Source organism: Eschscholzia californica, unplaced genomic scaffold (genome assembly GCF_041429995.1).
Source record: "Eschscholzia californica isolate CP2 unplaced genomic scaffold, dmEscCali1.0.p SCAF_2, whole genome shotgun sequence".
Classification (NCBI taxonomy): domain Eukaryota; kingdom Viridiplantae; phylum Streptophyta; class Magnoliopsida; order Ranunculales; family Papaveraceae; genus Eschscholzia; species Eschscholzia californica.
The window spans coordinates 4,707,479-4,728,336 of NW_028238309.1; the positions used below are offsets into that span (position 1 = coordinate 4,707,479).

The following is a 20,858-nucleotide window of genomic DNA, read 5'->3' on the forward strand; positions in this document are numbered from 1 at the left end:
AAAAACCCTCTCACTCTTTCTCTTTTCTATTATGTCACCACCATCCGTCTACTTTAAGAAAGAGAGAGAGAAAAGAGAGGCAGTCTCCAGAAGTAGAAATGGGATTTCATCTTTTTTTCTGTTCATCATCATGGATTCAGTACTTGTTTAGCCAAAATCAGCAACACCTCTTCCTTTTTCGAGATCAGAGGGAGAGAAATCGAGAGAGAGAGAGAGAGATGATATCAGATCTCTGTCTCTATTTCTCTCTCTTCATATCTCGCCGGATGCCTTCTTGTAGATCTGTGGAGAGATGTGTTTGAGGGATCATCCTCTCTCTCATACTTAGTTAGGTCTGTTTTATTTTTTTAAAATGTTTTTATTTCTCCTAGATCTGGTTTAATGTTTTCAACGGACTTAATTTGTTTAAATGTATCGACATTGTAGAATATCAGACATTTTATTTGACTACCCCTCCTCACCTTATAAAAACCCTCTCACTTATTCTCTTATGTCACCACCAACCGTCTACTTTAAGAAAGAAAGAGAAAGAGAGGGAAAGAGAGGCAGACTACAGAAGTAGAAATGGGATTTAAATTTCTTTCCTCTTCTTCATCCTGTATTCAGTACTTGTTTTTTAGCCGAAACCAGCAACACAACGTTCGAGACCAGAGGGGGAGAGAGATGATATCAGATATGTTTCTTCATTTCTTTCTCTTCATTTCTCTCACTTCAACTTCCTCTTCTTCTGCAAAACTAAGGTATCTTGTTCCTTCTTTACTTTTTGTTCATGGTAGTAGAACTTCTAAACCCAAATAATATTGCTTTAGATTTTTGTTCATGTTACATCTAGGGTTTTTATTTTCTCTCGGACAACAAGTATTTGACACTCTTAAAAATGATCACATCTTTATCTCCATTTCTGTTTTTCTCTGGAAGTAACAGTGTCATAACTATAAATTACATTGTACAGCTTGTTCCTTATTTACTTTTTGTTCATGGTAGTAGAACTTATAAACCCAAATAATATTGCTTTAGATTTTTGTTCATGTTAGATCTAGGGTTTTTGTTTTCTCTTGGACAACAAGTATTTGACACTCTTAAAAATGATCACATCTTTATCTCCATTTCTTTTTTTCTCTGAAAGTAACGGTGCCATAACTATAAATTACACTGTACTAGGATTATTTCTCTGAAATTAACGGTGCAATTTTGTACACTTCTTGACATCAATTAAACAGTCACTGATATCAGATTGAATGATAATTTCTGATATCATTTGACCAATGCTAGGTGTGGCAGGGATTAGAGTCATTACTACCAATGATAATTTCTCTGAGTCAGTAGGTTATTACTTGGTTACTTGATGCATCTGCGCCCAGTTTGTGCTTGATGTTTACTTGGTTACTTGATGCATGTGTGCCCAGTTTGTGCTTGTGCCCAGTTTGGTTGCTATTTTTGTTTAATAATTGATTGGTTACAGATGGAAGATGTCATTTGTCATGATTTTGTATCCGACGCGACAACACTGGTAATGCTGAAACATAGAAAGAGGGGTCCGGGTGCATTTACAGAAGATGAACTAATTGTTGCCGCGGATGGCCTTGCAACCCGACCAAGTGGGACAACTTTCTCTACAGAAAAAATTGTGGATCTAACATTCTCACCACAGGCTCCACTTATATGTTTAGGTTCTGGCAAAGCATTTGCCTGTCGGGATCTTATGTATGATACTAGGCGGGAGGTAAATTTTGTAACTTTCCTACTGATCATGTTTTTACTTAAAGATGTTTATGCACGTTCTGTTCTATTTGATTTGTTTTTATAGAATCAAAATCGTGTAGAAGTTGGCGGCCCACAACTGACTATCGAGGAGACAGCTATGTTTATGTATAACAAGTTGGCTGATGATAAATATAATAGTAAAACTAAGGAAAAGTTTGGAGTGGCGTGGATGGTATTGGGGGGATTTGAAGATGGTGAGATAAAGATGTATACCGTTACGAACTCACCCACCAAAGGGCGAAGTTTCTCCCGTATCAAAAATATTATGTATTTTGCTGGATCTGGATTCAATGAAGCAAAGAATCACTTTATATCTGAGAAATATACCAAGTATACAAGTATAGAGGATACTAAAGAGTTAATTAAGGAGATAATGGTAATTGCCAACGCTTTACCAAATCCTAAAGGTTTTGCATCCCCACCAACTGGAGGTCCCATCGAAATCCATAGCATTTCGAAAAACAACAAAAAGAGTAAATTATTCCAAGATGATATTGAAAATATCAAGAAGGTATAAACTTTAATACTTTTAATATATTTTATGTTAACCTTATAGGTACTTAAATCAATTTCTTGTTTTAAAGGATATGAGGAAGCTGACGAGGAAGAGGGCTCCTAATGTACTAAAAGCCTTGGGATTGTCTGAAGGAGCGGGATCTTCGGGAGCGGGATCTTCGGGAGCGGGATCTTCGAAATGAAAAATGTATTTCTTTACCAGCACTAGGGGGCAATTAAATACTTGAACTTTAGGTATATTACTAGAATTCGAAGCCTCAATGACTGAGGTTAAACAATTTCATATGCTTCCTCTATGGGGCATTTAAAAACTTGAATTTTAGTTGTATTTTGAACAAGAATTTGAATCCTCAATGACTGAGGTTAAACAATTTTATATGCTTCCGTATGATTCAATTGCTTTAATGCTTCGTATGTTCAAAATTATGACTTGTAGGGGATATGATATGCGTTATTGTGTCATCTAGCCATGGGTGCAATAGGGAGCATCATCTAGCTATGGGTACAATTCCCTGCGTAACATCACGAATACTGGCTGAATTTGTATGAAGCATAACTAGCATGTCAATCACCAATCCCGCCGTTGGAAAATCTTCGTCTTGTCATTTCGTATATAACGATCAACAACCCACAAAACTCTCCTGTATCAACAGTTATTGTCTTGGTACTCAAACAGGTTAAGAGAGATTTGAACGAGGTGAAAAAAATCTGAAGTAGCTAATGAATATGGACATTTGTGGAACTTTTCTTGTGTAATGTACACAATAAGAGAAATTTGAACCTAGTGGAACTTTCTTGTCTAATGTACACAACAAGTTTATCATAGATCGCTCGAAACCCATCTTCCATGTTCACGTCTGTAACAAAGAACCAAAAATAATGGACGGGAAAAGCCCACTTCTGGTGTACTAACTTCATTCCCAGTTTATTCTTTTTACAAGTATCTGAATGCAAAGACCAACAAATACGTAAGGTTATTACGTGCTTACTTGATCCATAGGGTCGGTCAACTATGAGAATGCATTGGATGGTTCACCACCACAAATAAATATGGGAATGACTTTTTTGGTTAGAAACAATTGTTAGAATTTCTATTGACTAGAAGTTGTCAAAATATACAATGACAAAACTGTGTATCAATAAAAGAGGAGATTTAGCAGATATAACCTTGATGAGTTCCCAAGTACAAAAAAAACAGTCCCAAACTCACTGATTTGAAGTCGATTCCAGTTGATTCTTTGACAAGATTGTACATGCTTTCCCTTCTCCAAGGGTTTTCTAGACAAATTTCGACACCCTTCAAGTAAATATGAGTTTCCATTAGCTTCCATATGGAGCATTGGAGCTTTTGTCAAACAATTTCAACACTTCTCAGAAACCAGAACATTTGAAGGGGTACGTGAAAAGAACTTCGACAACAAAATTTTGAAATCTAAAATCATAATCTGCGGACAAAGTTCTTCAGGAGTCGGCACATTTATGAGGTTTTCAACACAAAAATAACAACTTAATGAACGATAAGCTTCCCTTGAACGACAAGATCACATCGGACAATAATTTCCTCTGCCATGTTCATCATGCTCTGATAGTCCGAAAATGCTTCATACATCTAAAAGTTAATGACTGTTATCAAAAGTTTTGTATCATGTGAAATAGGAGAAACTTATAGCTGTCATAGTTAAGATGTAAAAGAAACAGGGAAATACCTCAATTGTGGTAAATTCAGGATTATGACGAGTTAAAATGCCTTCATTTCTGAAAATTCGACCGATTTCATACACTTTTTCAAACCCTCCAACCTACAAGCAGGTGGTATTTTATTCATTACACGCTCAGTTACCAAACACAATTAAACTTGAATTGGTTAAAAATCCAACACAAATTAGTTAGCAACAGAAACGAAAACATACACGAGAATCTTTGTTTCTTACTAAATAGAAGTTCAAAAAGTAACTGCAGAAGAAATATCAGATTGGTAAAAATTCCATGCTAAAGAATACAAGGAAAAATATGTGAATCCTCACCATCATTCTCTTCAAGTGGAGCTCGGTTGCAATTCTCAAGTAAAGATCCCTTCCTAGGGAATTATGATATGTAATAAAGGGTCTAGCCTCTGCTCCACCAGCTGCTCCCTGGTTGATCAAAATAAAATGTAAGCGATTTCCTCTCCTTGCCCACCAAAAAGGTTCTTGATGCGACAAATGGATATCAAGTTCAAGGAACTTTTAGTATTTGAAGTTCCAAACGATATTAAAATTACTCAATCTTTATACCTAACCACTTCTCTGGTACATTATCAATCACGTAAAAGTGGAGTTTTCGAGCTAAATCATTGTTATAAACTCAAAGGTTTGTGCAATCGCACCATTTAAATTGCCATGGCTAAATTTTCTAATAACCAAAAAGTGATCCTGAAATCCTAACCAATTGGGAGTTGATTTGCACTTCTTTAGGAATTTAACATCTAAACATCTAAATAGTATATTGATTCAAGATGGAGCATATCTCCCAGAAATTGCTGACATTTAGATTTCAACTGGAGAGAGTTATTGCTGAAACTAGTTGAATCCTTCTTTTTGATTTCGTCTTCTCTAGAAAATACTGGTAACAAAAAATACTGTACTGATGGTTTATGCAGGATAAGCACTCCCGAAAGGGTCTTCAAGCAATGGTGCAGAGAAGGAAGAAATTGCTTAGATATCTTCGAAGAACAGATTGGGATTCCTACTGCCTTGTTCTTTCTAAGCTTGGACTCAGGGACAACCCAGATTACAAAAACTAGACACACCAGAATTTCCCCCACTGCTCTGTTTTCTGCAACTAGGCTTTCTATTTCAGCCACCAGACGATGTAGTAGAAAATTGTAAGAACAGCCTTATGCTTGATGGCAAGGTTTCCCAAATGTGATTACTTTAAATACTCGTCGCGATAAAATGGGGAGGACAAAAAGTCGATCCACTTTGGAGATGAACTACTCATATCTAGCGTTCATCTAGTGAGGCAGCCTCGGCTCTTTTATATTTTTTCTCATGTACCTTTTTTTTCCTTTCCCATTGCGGTGTTAGATAATTGCTGTGTCAGTGACATGGCTGAAGGTTGATATTGAGTAAAATAATTTTTTTGGCAGTAAATTGTTCTTAGTTTGGTTTCACAGAATTTATTTTACATTGAAACTTCGTTGCTCAGGAAACAGCACGTCATGGCCCGTTTGTTGGCGCTAGCAGAACTGCACGGACCATATGTAAATGGGAGCTGCCAACCAGCCACAGCTAGCTGCGCCGTAGCAGTTTTGACTTCTACCCTCGCTACCCAGTTAGGCTGCCACACCACGGATTGTGAAAGGCTGGCCCACATAATTTTGGAAGCTCATCAGGGGTTTTAACAAAGCAAAGTGAAAGACTTCACTCTGGCTATAGTGTTGGACTGCTCGTTTTGTAGTACTCTCATTTCTTAGAGGTTGTGTCAGGTAAGCCATGCCAAGGGTGGATGTCGTAGCTGAGTTTTTGGGATCTTGGCATGCTCTGGCACGTTAACTACTTCGCCAAATGTGACTATCACACTTATGCTTCCAGTCGTGCGTCGAGGCGTACGCCTGGATCTTGGCATGCTCTGGCATGTTAACTACTTCACGAAATGTGACTATCACACGTATGCCTCGAGTCGTGCGTCGAGGCGCACGCCTCGTCCGTTTTTCTTTGACGCAATATATGTATTAAGATGGTTAAGGTTCTTGCTGTCCTCCATTGATCTATGGGAATTGTTTAGAGAATTGGGAAGAGAAAAACCTAAAAACACATGGAAACCAGAATAATCTTGGAAATTAAAGTTTCTCAAGTAAATCCTCGAACACATTACCAAAAGAAAAATAAGATTATTTAGATTAACTTTGGGTGTAAAACATTATTCTGTTCGAAAAAAAGAAAAGAAGTACTACGGGAGAAGAATATTGCACGAGAGTTCAGAGATATTCGACACGGAGAACTCTCTCCCTGGGAAAACCTAATATCATATAACCCTCTGTGCAGGAAATGATGAAATCCTTGTCTCCAAATAATCAACTGAACTTGAAGAAGATCAATGGTGACTTGCGATCCAATTCTTCTGCATATCTTTCGTTCATAATAAGCAAACCAGAAACAAACAATAATGGAAGTAAACATCAAACAAACACAAGGGGTTTACAGGGTTCGGTTGGTGAGACCTATTCCACGACGATTCTCATAAGACATTTACGTGGTTCGGTTGGTGAGACCAACTCCACGACGAATAATGGCGTGATGATTTTCAATATGAAAGAACGAGATTACAGAGATTTTACAAGGGTTTTAGCACTTGTTAGCTAACTATAGAACCCCAGCACTCAACCACCTCTTTACCCTCTCCTTGAAACCGACTATCTGATACACCCTTTACATTGACAACCACCCTTTATAAGATTAGGGCAAACATAAGTAAATGGGTTGGGGAAAAATGGGGGGGGGGGGGGGGGGGGGGGGTTCGGCTCACCAACCGGGTTCGATATCTACCCATATTCAGAGCACTTTCAACATAAATACATATATGTGGGTGCATGTGTGTGTGCCTGTGCGCGTGTGTGAAACGATGAACAAATAAACATAAAAGAGCACAAATTAACAGTTTCATACCATTCCTGAAGTTGGTGGCATTCCATACTCCAAGGCTGTTAGAAAATCTTCGTCTAGAGTCACTTCGTAGAAGTCATCATCATTTCTCTTTTCTTTTTCTTCTACAGGATTGGATTGTTCTTTACTTGCTTCTTTCTTCTCATTATGCTGTTTTACTTGCTTTACTAAGCGTTCTCTCTGGCATTAAAACATAAACATGCCCATAAGTAACATAATAAGGGATTTGGAGTTCGGTGTCACGTATAACAATTAACAACTACCATAACCCACAAAAGGATCCTGCATCACCAAGAACCTTTTTGTTTAAAGAAGAGAACTTGGGTAGGAACTCGTCAAGGTTAATAGAAATTTGAACAATTAGTTAGGTGAAGAAAACAAATTGATAATGAAATAGGGAAGCTTGTAGAACTTTCTTATGTCAGACTGTACACAAGAGGTTCATCATCATGGAGCAGCATAAGCCCATCTACCATGTTCATGCGGGTAACAAAGAACTAATATCGAAGGAGAGGAAAACCCAGCTTTTGTGAGTACTAATTTCATTATTTTGTTTCATACATTTTTTTTAAGTATCTGACCGCAAAGATCCATAAATCCATAAGGTTACGTGATTTACCTGATCCATAGGGTCGGTCAACTCCGAGAATGCATTGGCTAGTTCACGACCACAAACAAATAACTCAAATCTTTCAGTCAAGCCTGGCTTCCTGAAACAAAGAGGATACAAAAAAAAAGAACCTTAATTGTAGTGCACCCCCATGTGGATTATGAGAGAGAAGGGCACTCATCACATTTTATACGCAAATGCAGCTCATTTCGTTATATGACTAAATTCCTTAGACCTTTTTATGCCCTTTTTCAGTTTAATGGAGACCAAACAAAGCTAGGGATAAATTCTTTACAGAAAAAATAACGAAAAAGAAAATCCGGAATTATTTTAGATCTCGTTCCTACCTAAAGCTCACATATTTGAACTTTAATCATCTTTATTTCGATAAACTTTTAGCAGTAAGGAAGCAAGGGGTTCTCTATTCTTGAAATCGCTAATAATAAATAATACTTTATTTATCTAATGAAAATTGAGATCAAATAATTAACTCGAAAGATAAATCTTTGTGGAGACCTTATTTACCTTCTGTGTGGTTTAGCTAGAGGTGAGATCTCAATTGGATAGTCTAAAACAAATGTGGGTTGCAGAAGAGTTGGTTCTACAACAGTCTCAAAGACCTGCATCATCACAAGAACTAAAGCTGAGAAGAGTTCCGGTAACTAACTATTCTACCTCAGGCACATGGAAAAATGCAAGTAAATAAGTACATTTATCGTTTAGATGAGGTGTTGAATATCAAACTGAACAAAGTAGTCAATGTTGAAACAATGACAAAAACTGTGAATCAACACAAGAAGAGATTTAGCAAATAAAGCCTGATGAGTTTTGAATTCAAGAAAATATTTTAATCCATTCATAGATAACTTTTACTCTGATCACTAAATTAACACCAGAGTGGAAATCCTAGAAGAAATCATAACGGTAAGAAAGTATTAAAAGTTACTATCAAATTCAAGCTCAAAGTATAGTTAACCTCATTAAGAACGTTGCCAACCGATGGACATGCTTCAATAGAAGACTTATCCTTGCTTTCCAACCCAAGTGCTTTAATGGCAGCTACTTTAGCAGCTTCGACATCATTGCCAAACTCACTGAAGTCGATTCCAGTTGATTCTCTGACAAGATTGTGCATGCTTTCCCTTCTCCAAGGTTTTTCTAGACATATTTCGACATTCTGCAAGTACATATGAGTGCCCATCAGCTTCTATGGAGCATTGGAGCTCTTGTCAAACAATTTCAACAAACCAAAACATTTGAAGTGGTATGTGAAAAGAACTTCGGCAACAAAATTTGAGATCTAAAATCATAATCTGCAAACAGAGTTCGTCAGGAGTCGATTCATTTTTGGGGTTTACTACTCAAAACAACTCCATGATAGGAAATTAGTCAAGGATTTGACCTGGTAATGAACAGTAAGCTTCCCTTGAACCGCAAGAGCACATCGGACAATAATTTCCTCTGCCATGTTCATCATGCTCTGATAGTCTGAATATGCTTCATACATCTAAAAGTTAATGACTGTTATCAAAAGTTTTGTATCATGTAAAATAGGAGAAACTTATAGCTGTCATAGTTAAGATGTAAAAGAAACAGGGAAATACCTCAATTGTGGTAAATTCAGGATTATGACGAGTTGAAATGCCTTCATTTCTGAAAATTCGACCGATTTCATACACTTTTTCAAACCCTCCAACCTACAAGCAGGTGGTATTTTATTCATTACACGCTCAGTTACCAAACATTATTAAACTTGAATTGGTTAAAAATCCAACACAAATTAGTTAGCAACAGAAACGAAAACATACACGAGAATCTTTGTTTCTTACTAAATAGAAGTTCAAAAAGTAACTGCAGAAGAAATATCAGATTGGTAAAAATTCCATGCTAAAGAATACAAGGAAAAATATGTGAATCCTCACCATCATTCTCTTCAAGTGGAGCTCGGTTGCAATTCTCAAGTAAAGATCCCTTCCTAGGGAATTATGATATGTAATAAAGGGTCTAGCCTCTGCTCCACCAGCTGCTCCCTGGTTGATAAAATAAAATGTAAGCAATTTCCTCTCCTTGGCCTCCAAAAAGGTTCTTGATGCAACAAATGGATATCAAGTTCAGGAAACTTTTAGTACTTTAAGTTTCAAACGGTATTAAAATTACTCGATCTTTATACCTAACCACTTCTCTGGTACATTATCAATCACGTAAAAGTGGAGTTTTCGAGCTAAATCATTGTTATAAACTCAAAGGTTTGTGCAATCGCACCATTTAAATTGCCATGGCTAAATTTTCAAATAACCAAAAAGTGATCCTGAAATCCTAACTAATTGGGAGTTGATTTGCACTTCTTTAGGAATTTAACATCTAAACATCTAAATAGTATATTGATTCAAGATGGAGCATATCTCCCAGAAATTGCTGACATTTAGTTTTTGTAGCCAATATAAGAGCAAGCATGAACCATCAAACCACTATTGATCTGGTACCTTAAAATGAACCATAACAGATCCTTTTAATATTATAATATCGTAACAAGGTCTAGTTACCATACTCTTTCAGGAATGAACAATCAACAACAATAGATATTTTATCACATAAGATAGTAATGCTAGGAATTAAGCATAAGAGAAAGTGTAACCTGTAGGACTGGAGTTTCCACTTCGATAAAGCCAAAAGATTCAACTGCCTTTCGTCTCTCTGAAACAATCTGTGTCATCACACTAGAATTAGCACATAATGTTAACTGAAGAAAACAGCGAATCGTGTAATGGCACCAGTTGGCAATCGGTATATTTATAGGATAGTTGATAGTACTTAGTACACCTATAGTGTGAAGAACCTAAAACTATATTTTAAGTGTCCATATAACCAAAATAAGAAAGGAATCAAGTAACAAGGATTACTTAGATCAGTACAACAACGAACAACTAAGAACTCCATTGCCCTATTCAGAGATCTGACGACTAGATACGTCTAAGGAGTGCTTATCCATCTAACTGATTGCATCAACTAGTCGCATAACCAAACCATGAGGATCAGTGGAACTCTGATGATTTTGCGACAGGTTTTTGCAATCAGCACTTAATTTAATATTTTTTTTTTATTTCATATAAGTTTCACCTTTTTCGCATACATTTATTTTGTAGTTCTTTTTTATTATCAGTGGATGACATTGACTTAGATGCAGCAAAATAAGTGGCCAGTGAGCTAGTTCTTCTTTGCTCTTCACCTCTTCCATGGTGTACACATATCTTAACAATGTAGTATGGTGATGGCTTCCACCAACAGTGCCTTTTAATTGTATGAGTTCATTAAAGTTGATCCAAACTAAACTATCAGCTAGAATGGGAAATATAAACGTTCTTCACTTGTTAAAAGAGAAAAGTTAGTAAGAAACTTAGGCTAATTGGTGAAGTTATGAACTCTAAAACTGTATAGTAATAAATATAATATGAATATACTCCACCACAAGCAGCACAAAAGTATATATAAATCGATTTAATTTCGCCAAAATCCACCAGGAAAGTCAAGGAAGGTTAACTACTTCTCACCTTTGCTCTCGCACGGAATATGTCAGCTACCTCAGGATTTGCGATCATATCTACGTACCTAAGAATAAACATAGTGCGTCATAATGTGCTAGATTTAGAAAGTGAGACAATACTTCAGAGAATGTTAGCATAGACTCTTGTACTTATAAAATGAAAAGAGATTCATGGAAGCACAAATCAAGTTTCAGAAAATTGTCAAAGTACTTGTTTTTTTTTTTTGCTCCTTGTTTTCCTCCCCTCTATTTCTTCAGCATGGCTTGGAGAAGCAAGACTAATAAAAACAACCATGTGTTCTAACAGTATTTGGGTTGTGACTCACCGTTGGCGATAACGCTTATCTATATCTGTTAGACCATGAAATTTATCGGGTAATGGGAGAAGTGATTTTGTAAGAACAGCAAAGGAATTGATGCACACAGATAGCTCTCCTGATCCAAAATAAATAAATTTGCAATTAACCCAAACAGCACATTCACCTCATGTTAACGGCAAAGGAAAATGATGATAGTTAATGTATTCAATTTCACTATTTCAGATGTTAAACAAGAGCTGAAAGACATAAAATTGACTTTCATATTCACTATCACAAAGAAAAGAATAGATTATAAAGATTAAAGATAAATATTTTAGGATTTTCTTATAAGCTTATATATGCCAAATATATTGTAAATTGCTAATAGAACCGAAGACGGGTTAGATTTTACCTTTTTCGGTCCTCTTAATTGAGCCATTTGCACCTAAAATATCACCAATATCCACAAGTGTCTTTAATTGATCAAATTGCTCTTCAAGAAGCCTTTCTTTCTCACAGTAAAGCTATAACCAGGAATTGTAAAATCAGAAAAAGCCCGCAACAACAAAAATAAAAAAGGACCATTGCAGCTATATAAGTGACACCCTAACGCTTCAAGATCCCTATAAAATTATCCTACTGGAAAAGTGATATTCTAAATTCTAATGTTAATAAGAATTGCAATAAGCACCTGGACATTACAAGTGGAAACGTGGTTAAAATGAGCTAGATCATTGTTTACAGGTTCTAGAAAGATTTGAAATTTCAATATGGCTGTCACGTAAAAATTTGCAGTATAGTGTCATATTTAATCTTTCAAAAAGACTTTGAAGTTTCAAAACATCATTTGAGTTTCTGCCAGAAACAGAAACTGGGGCTCAAAGGAGGATAATAAAACAAGCAATGCTGAGAAACACAGATAGAATTAGAAACACATAAACATGACACAAATAGAATATCTTCCGAGATAAACAAGGCATAGCTAAAAAGTACCGTTTGATTAGTCTCAGCATCTCTGAGAAACTGAAAAGAGCCAAGTTTGAGAAATAAACACACCTAAATTGTTCCAGAATCATCTCTTAGTGTCAAAAAAGCAAGCTTTCCGAATGCTCTTCGTGCAACAATTCTTCCAGCTATTGACACCAAATTGGCATCATCAGTAGACTCTTCACCATTTCCCAGATCCTTATATATTTCTTGAAGCTGATTGGCAGTATGGGTCCTATCCCACTTATACGCATAGGGCTCATGACCTTTACCCCTTAGTTCTTCTGCCTAGAAAAACCCACTAAGTTTTAGATGCTAAACTAATAATAAACCCCAAAATTTAAAGATCACAAAAATCATGATATCATCGGTAACCTACGAGCTATACAAAATATGGACATCTACTAACCACTCAAAGTGTTCTCAGTAAAGAGCATCTCCCCAATTAACATTCTAACAAGTGTAATTCGAAAACAGTAAAGATAGCCATAAGAAGAAAGTGTTATCTAAATTCAAGTTCCTTAAAACTCTATAGTCTGCTCAAATTTAGTGAAGTGTTATCGAAATTCGAAAACCCTATTCGAGTTCCTTAAAACTCTATGGTTGCTTTGTATGAAATGGTTGCTTTGTATGATTTGGAATCATGGGTTTTCGTTTTCCTTTTTTAAATCTTGATCTCTGGATTAGGTTTTACATAAAGGTGACATAAAACTGGATCAAACACTTTATGGGCATTGTTGTCATGGTTTCAAAAATATTCTCAATTTGTAGTTAACAATGAATTAAATAAAACAAATTTAGTCAATTGTGTTTTACTATATTTGAGTACCTTTTTGAGACGAATAGCACGAATTGAATCTCTATCAGAGGTGGAAGGAGACGACCTTCTGTTACTATTCCGGCCGGAAATCTTGGTGGTTGATGGGATGGCGAGAGTGGTGGAAGGAGAAGAGGTGGTAGAGCAGCACCGGCGGCGGAAATGAGTGGACCTAGTAGTTGTGATTTTGGTGGTTGTGGAGGTGAATTGGATGAAGTGTTTGAATGGGTATGAAGATAATCTCCACGCCCTTAAGGCTTCCATTTCTGATACTTTTTGTTTCTGAGGATAAAGAAGAGACTACAGATTTGAGGACAAAGGAGAGATAAGTGGGTTTTCGTCCAAAAGGCGTCATTATTATTATTACACTTCCACTACACTGTGTAGTATTTGACCTAGGGTGGGATAAAAAGTTAGAAAGCCCGATATCCAACGCATGGAAGAGGTTTGTGGATTATGGAATCTTTTTTTTTTATGAAATAAACTAGCATTAAAAAAAGACTATTACAACTTACTAGAAATCCGAAAATAAAGAAAGAACGTCTTGCCATATTCTCTTTTGGCCATGGGTACGTCCCCATTTAGCTAATGCATCAGCATAAGTGTTACAATTGCGAGATATATGCGTAAATATAGTGCCTGTAAAGCTATCTTTGATGTCGTTAATCTGATGAATGATACTCTGAGTTTGCCAGTGCAGATTTCCTCCCTTGCCATTAAGCGCTAAGATTATAGCTTGATTATCGCTCTCTATGTGCACATACTGAATTTGGAGTTGCAATGCCTCTTTAAGACTGGATAATATTGCTAAGCTTTCGCATTCTTCCGCATGTTGTCCTCGAACTGTGTCTGCTACCGCTATTATGTAATTAGCCTCTGCATCACGGATGATGTATCCAATTCCCGCCGGTTCTTTAATATTTATAAAAGAAGCATCCACATTAATCTTCATATATGGTGTCGATGGAGGTCTCCATGTTTGAGTAATGGTTTTTTCCTTACCTTTCTTGATTGTACTGGATTCGGTTTTGAGAGGTGTCGTGGAGGTGTTCATAATCCTCTCTATAATCTGTAAAGGGTTTTGTTTATTCGTAGTAAAACAGTTCTCGCATCTGGCTTTCCACAGGAACCATAAGATTTTTGCATAAAGGTTGATATTATTCTCATCTAGCGATTTCCAATGTTGGATCCACTGGGTGGTAGTAATGATCGTGTCCGTTCTAATATTAAAATGGAACCATACTGCTTTAGCAAAGGAGCAATGCAGCATTACATGATCAAGAGTCTCCTCTTCATTGCAATTAACACATGAGTAATTATCGCCAATGAATTTTCCAATCTTAGCTCTAACTGGTAGGCTATTGGTGCAACATTTCCAAAGGAATAATTTAATCCGAGGAATGGTATTCATGTTCCATATAAAGAACCAGTCCATCTGAGCATGATTATTATAGATAGTTTGGTTTCTAAGAAAGTTATACATGGATTTGAGAGAGAAATTACCTGACTTGGTCAGTGTCCATATGGCATTATCATCTTCGTTAGGATTAAGGTTGATGCTAAGAATCGATCTGCAAATATCATTGTTAAAACACATGTTAATTAAATTAGTGTTCCATGTACCATTTGTAATGAGTTGAGAAACCATCTCGATAGTGTATCCTCTTTCATTAGTGATTGGAGGTGGATGATTAGGTATGCAATAGTCAGACCAAATATGGATATGCTCACCTTTATTAATATTCCAAAAAATAAGGTTGTCAAGATTATGATGGTATTTGGAAATAGATTTCCAAGTCCACGAATGATGATTCTTAGGCGGGGTTGGTTGGGGAGAGTTATGAAAGTATTTACCTTTGAGAACTTGAACCCAAATAGCTTCCGGATTTTTAACAATGCGCCAATTGAGCTTATGCAGGAAAGCTTGATTATCGAGCTGAGGAAGGCGCAGACCTAGTCCACCCTGATTACGAGGTTTACAACCAGTTTATGGTGTGAAAGGTTTTGGATTTTCCCCACCAAAAAGTCCTCTAAATGGACTCAATGCTGTCACTAATGCCTTTAGGAAGGGCAAAGCACTGCATTTGGTATCGGGGAACAGCCGCTGCGATAGTTGAGATGACTACCGAACGGCCAGCTTGCGAGAGAAGATGAGTTTGCCATTTGACAAGTTTATTCTTAATCTGAGTGATGAGGGAATTGAAAGCTTGTTTCTTGTGGATTATCGAATCTGATGATAGTAACATATGATCGACATTGTAATGGTCCCACATATGTCAAGCTTTAGGTCTTGGTGTCTAAAGGGGCAACAATAACAATAATTAATGGGCTAGCGCTTTGGGGAAAGCAAAATAGTTTTTGGGGTTTGAAATTTTAAAGGAAATATGTGAAATTTTTCAAATTTTCCGGGGAAACAAATTTTAAGGGGAAATCAAACATTGCTCGTTCCTCTTTTTCTTCTTCATCATCTTCAACTCCAACCACCATTTCCCACCATCATCTGCTATCACAACCATCATCATTGTGATTCATTAACCTAAAGATACATAATCAAATTAGATATTTTTTTGGGTTTTTTAGAGAATGATCCCCATTTATTTAGCTATATTAGGGGCACACCCCTAAAAATATTTTCGTTTAGGCGTTAACCTCCAAAGTTCGTTTTCCGTTTAAATAGCCGTGAAGTAGTGGTCGTGCGAATCACATGCTCGATCTCTGACCAAAATACCCCCGTCCTGATTTTTAGTATATGACCCCCATTTATTTAGCTATATTAGGACTACACCCCCCAACCAAAATACTTTGTCCATTTGAATAGTTTATCCCGAGCCAATACCTTTCCATCTCACGATCGGTTGAATCACCCTAGTTACATGTCGAACCACTAACTCCGAGGTTCGCCCATAGGATGGGTCATGCACCCTAGCCAGAGGCCAGAGCTAGATCCAATCTACGAGTGACTCTGATTGGCTCGCCCTTGTTACGTTCTTTGTCTCATAAGTCTGAGGTTCGACTATAGATTGGGTCATACTCTCCCCGAGCTAGAGTCAATCAGCAAGTGACTCTGGCCGAGGTGTTACTTGTACTCCGATGATAGGGTGGATCGTGTCTTTACTAGTCCGAGGTAGTTGTAACCAAAAATTACTTGTATGGGTCCAGTTCAAGTTATAATATCCACCAAACAGAACCCAACAAAGAATGGAAGAACAACTAGTAGTAGTTGTACCCAAAAATGATGTAATTGGTTTCAAAAGTCTTTGTTTTATAATTTTTTCTCACAAAAATCTGATTTTGAATCTTTTAGTCATGTTTTAAGGAGTTGGTATCCATTTCTTAGACATGGGTTTCGAAGAAAAGATGAAATCTTAGAAGATTTTGCTAGAGAATAATTGAAATCTAGAATAGAAGTAGAAGAAATTAAAGAAGAAGAAGAAGGAGAAGCAATCAAAGAAAAAGAAACCGAGGAACAAATTCATCCATGTTAATCGGTTTTCAGATTGTCGTTCAACAACTAACCAAGATTCAGAGCAAAAAACAGAATCCAAGTTGACCATGAAGAAGAGCAAAAACAAGAAATTGGTGAACTTCAAATTGAAACCACAACCCATTTGCTTAGATTCAACATATCCACAAACTGAAGAAAAATCTTTATTTTATAGTGAAAATTTTAATATTGGAAGCATCACTTATTCCAAAAGAAGAAGAAGATACTATAGGTTGTGAAGTTGATGGTTGAGAAGAAGAAGATACTTGAGAAATAGGTGGTTGTGAAGCTCCAAGTGGTAATTTGGTCGGGGTGTAGTCCTAATATAGCTAAATAAATGGGGGGTCATATACTAAAAATCAGGACGGGGGTATTCTGGTCAGTAGGCGAGCATGTGATTCGCACGACCACTACTTCACGGCGATTTGAACGGAAAATGAGCTTTGGGGGTTAACGCCTAAACGAAAATGTTTTTAGGGGTGTCTCCCTAATATAGCTAAATAAATGGGGGTCTTGGCCTAAAAAACCCTATTTTTTTTATGGAGTTGGGTAATCTATATGAATTACACAATATATTAAATCAATTGAGGATTAAACGCTAACCCTAGAAATGTCTAAGATCAATCTCTCTTTCACGGTGTACTTGTTCAAGCAGGAGAAAGAAGATGATCTTGCTTTGTTCAGCAGGAATATTATTTTCCCCAATTCTAAGCCCTAGGAAATGGATTTTTTTGAGAACAAAATGAGCAAACCCATAACCTAGATTGGTATTCAACACGAGCATAAGAATTCAAAATAGCTCCACATCGATTACAGAATAATGGATCATAAAGAGTAAAGGAAGATCATTGAATTTCATTAATGGAGTATAAAGAACACTTAATGGAATTACCAGTGATGAAACTTCTGATTTTGAAGTTGGCCATGAAATCCAAGACCATCTAAGTCCTTCAATTGCTTCCAATCCGATAAAATCCATTGGGGCAATAGATCACAGATTGAATGAAAACAAGAAAACCCTAACCCTAATTAAAGGGGAAGGAAACAGTGAGAGTGAAGGAATTAGTATTTTCATTAAAGGGTTTGAAGAAGAATCATAAATTTTTCTTGTATGGGGAGGAAAAGAAAAGAAAACCCATAACTGAGATTTGATTTTTCGTTTGGGTTTTTGAATTTTAATCACCATTTGATCCGTTGTAGTGAAGATGGTGGTGGTCGGATTTGGGTGATGATGGTGGTGGCCGGATTTTGGTGATGATGGTGATGGCCGGATTTCGGTAATGATAGTGGTAGCCGGATTCCGACAACGGAATGGAGAAGAAATGGTCAAAAGATTTGTTTTCCCCCTAACATTTAGAAAATATACTGGTCAACTGAAGTTGACTAGTTTTTGACAAAGTCTTTACACCCCGAAAATTATTTTGATTTCCCCAAAGCGCTGCCCTAATTAATATGACTTGGTGTCACACGTATTATTAAAGCTGAAGACGGCTCGTAGCTAAAGGTGGGCAATTGTAATAGTTCCACATTACTCGAGAGAGGGTGAGGAGCTTGAGCTATAGGTGTACGCTCGTACTTAGTAAATTACGAGACCTAGACATTTTGGGTGGGTCACTTTGAGCCGTTAAGATGAACAAAACCGAGTTTGGACTTAGATATTAGAAGAGATGACAATTTTAATAATGGCTAAACATTAGGCGTCACAAGATGGATGTTATAAACTATCCGAGATATCACCAGAACCTGGGCACAAAATACCCGATCATATATCCCAATATACAATTCTTGGTTGTAATTTACATCTCCTTCATTTGATATATACTTAAGCTAAACTTTATGTTACCACTAATAAAAAATAAGCATGGTAATGATGTATTAATGAGTCAGAGCCTAACATTCTTAACATCCATTGTATAACGTATTAACGTTGTTTCCACCTCATTCGCTAAGGGATATATGAAAAAAATAATCAATGAATCATAATAGAATGTGAAAGCTAACTAACAATGAGTGAAATTCAATTAGTTTCTTTAGTTATTCTTCTTGTTTGTAGTGCACCCAAATTTGAAACAAGATGACCAACCATTCGACAAAGTAGACTCATTTGGGGCGCATGAAGGTATTACGAAAGAAAAATCAATTCCACCTGTTTCAATATTTTGTGATAGTCAAACCATATAAGCACGTGCATATAGTGGAGTATATAGTGGCAAGTCTAGACATTATTAGTCTACGACATGAGTGTGTAAAATAATTAATTCAAGATGAAATTATTTCAATTACATTTATGAGATAAAATCAAAATCTAGCGGATCCTTTTACCAAACCTCCACCAAGAGATATGGTAAAATCAACATCTAGTGGGATGGGGTTGAAACTCTTAAATTAAAAGTCACCAATGATGTAGTCGCCCGCGATAAATAAATTGTCTCGCCACATTCTATCTCGACGGCGTTAGCCAAAAGGGATCTACCGCGCCAAAAGGGATATTAGAGTGTAGATCCCTCTTGGCTAACGCCGTTGTGGTTTATTACGTCCTCTCTTTACGAGTAAAGTGTTTTCATAGTTTATGTTACCCCTTGGGCAACCATGTAGTGCTTTTTGTGGTTGAATAAAATGTATGTGGGCTGGACTCGTCTAAACCCTAATTTTTAGACTCAAATGAACCTAAATAAGCAATTCTTGCGAGTCCAAGTGGACGACGGAATCGTGAATCTGATTCATGAATTCACGAGTCTTTGGGATTTATGATTCCACGGATTCATGAGTCAAGTAATTTTTCTTGTTTGGTACTAATAAGAATCTTAGGATTTATTATTATTTGAGGTTTTTAAATGCTTCTTTAACAAAAACTCTTTTCTCGAAATTCGTGTTCTCAAAACTGTTTTTATTTTTTCAGATATTATTTTCTTCGAAAAAAATATTGTTTTCTTTGAAAATCCTCAGTTTTCTTCATAAACTTTTTTTTCGTAACCGTCTTTCCATTTTTTGTCGTACAACTTTTCTCAAAAAATATTTTAGGAAAATAATATTTTTTTAAAATTATTTTATAGAAAAATATGTTCATAAGGAAATATATCGCTCCATCTTCTGTTGTTGCGTGAAGAAATGCTAATACTATCAATATACGTCTCCTTGTAATCATCTTCATATATATACATGTTCCACGCACATTCTTTGATTCTTACTAACATGGCTAAATGCCCATCCCCTTATAATAATTGAACATGTTCCTCGGTTCTTCTATAATATTGATGGACGTCAGAAGGTGCTATGCATTTATCTAGACACTGACCAAGGATGAAATCATGGAGTGTAATTGCTCTAAACTTCTCGCTTCCTACATCGAATGCCAGTAAGCATAATGGAAGATTAGTACGTCCCCAATAAAGACACATAAGAACACTAGTCCCCCAGTAAATAACACCATTTTCATAAACAGAGTTACCCGATAGTTCACAGGGTGGAACTTCATCGATCCTCCGCTTTTACCCCACCAAGTTCTTATAATTATGCTTTGATGTCGTTGTTAACTAAGTTATAAGTTTAGTCCGGTTTTGTCTTTTTTATTTTTTGGGGGGTTACTCTGTAACTTTGATTTGAGTTTTATAGACTTCTTTCTTGTCAAAAAAATAAATAAAAAGAGTCAAAACCTCACAAATAGTAAACCTGGGATCTTCAAGTGACAAGGGCATCATTAGCGGTGGGATCAAAACCAAATTCGTATTTGGACTCTACATCTGAGTTATTCAGCCTACAACTATGTACGCCATTAGCAATTTTCTTTTCATCTAACATTGATGATTCAAACCACAGTGATATTTCTCCGGTACTTAAATTGTACTATATACGAACAACATAATCACTTTCGGAGTCAATGAGACAGATTAAACCATTTATAGGTTCGTAATTCTAGATAGAGAGAGCAAGTAGGAAGCTCGACCGACTTGATAGATAGGTCTTTATCTAGAGAGGATTAAATGTGGGATTAGGTGTTGATTTTTGGACCCTAAACACAAAAATTATTTGGTTATCGGGGTCTCTTTTTCAATGAGTATAAAAAATCTATTTTGAGGGTTCTATCACCCGTATTTGTTAGTTTTCCCTCTTAACCCTAAATCTCTCCAAAGCTCAAATCTCTTAGCACCCCTCACTGACAAATTTTAAAAACAACTTAGACACTGAATTGAACACCAT

General features: G+C 36.5%; 2 protein-coding genes, 1 long non-coding RNA gene and 1 pseudogene across 5 annotated transcripts; 1 reads left to right on the top strand and 3 right to left on the bottom strand.

The window, feature by feature from the left end:
- Positions 1-33: 33 nt before the first annotated feature.
- On the top strand, positions 34-2,668 carry LOC147555474 (uncharacterized). 2 transcript variants are annotated; one of them, XM_086663080.1, is made up of 4 exons: positions 34-740; positions 1,463-1,723; positions 1,808-2,275; positions 2,349-2,668. In XM_086663080.1, the coding sequence occupies exons 2-4, from the start codon at positions 1,463-1,465 to the stop codon at positions 2,460-2,462; spliced, it is 843 nt and encodes a 280-aa protein (XP_086519206.1). In that variant the 5' UTR covers positions 34-740; the 3' UTR covers positions 2,463-2,668. The 2 variants fall into 2 exon arrangements, with proteins under 2 accessions (XP_086519206.1, XP_086519207.1); XM_086663081.1 differs by having other exon boundaries at positions 190-775; positions 985-1,723.
- Positions 2,669-3,359: 691 nt separating this feature from the next.
- Positions 3,360-4,412, bottom strand: LOC147555475 (uncharacterized). Its single transcript, XR_015234880.1, has 2 exons — positions 4,305-4,412; positions 3,360-4,079 (listed from the first exon to the last, which is right to left on the bottom strand). It is a non-coding gene; the product is annotated as an uncharacterized LOC147555475 (long non-coding RNA).
- Positions 4,413-6,131: 1,719 nt separating this feature from the next.
- Positions 6,132-13,538, bottom strand: LOC147555476 (lysine--tRNA ligase, chloroplastic/mitochondrial-like; annotated as a pseudogene). Its single transcript, XR_015234879.1, has 14 exons — positions 13,190-13,538; positions 12,430-12,648; positions 11,786-11,897; positions 11,401-11,509; positions 11,082-11,139; positions 10,169-10,237; positions 9,456-9,563; positions 9,138-9,230; positions 8,936-9,040; positions 8,510-8,710; positions 8,059-8,153; positions 7,543-7,633; positions 6,909-7,103; positions 6,132-6,481 (listed from the first exon to the last, which is right to left on the bottom strand). The product of XR_015234879.1 is annotated as a lysine--tRNA ligase, chloroplastic/mitochondrial-like (transcript).
- A 153-nt stretch (positions 13,539-13,691) lies between these two features.
- LOC147555477 (uncharacterized) lies at positions 13,692-14,129 on the bottom strand. Its single transcript, XM_086658492.1, has one exon. It carries the CDS (start codon positions 14,127-14,129, stop codon positions 13,692-13,694), a length of 438 nt encoding a protein of 145 aa, XP_086514618.1.
- Positions 14,130-20,858: the final 6,729 nt, after the last annotated feature.

Coding starts and splice junctions, on each gene's coding strand:
- LOC147555477 (XM_086658492.1), bottom strand. CDS start 14,129: ATGAAGATTAATGTGGATGCTTCTTTTATAAATATTAAAGAACCGGCG.
- LOC147555474 (XM_086663081.1), top strand. CDS start 1,391: ATGCATGTGTGCCCAGTTTGTGCTTGTGCCCAGTTTGGTTGCTATTTT. Junction 1,724..1,807: donor TGTATGATACTAGGCGGGAG/GTAAATTTTGTA, acceptor TTGTTTTTATAG/AATCAAAATCGTGTAGAAGT. Junction 2,276..2,348: donor ATATTGAAAATATCAAGAAG/GTATAAACTTTA, acceptor CTTGTTTTAAAG/GATATGAGGAAGCTGACGAG.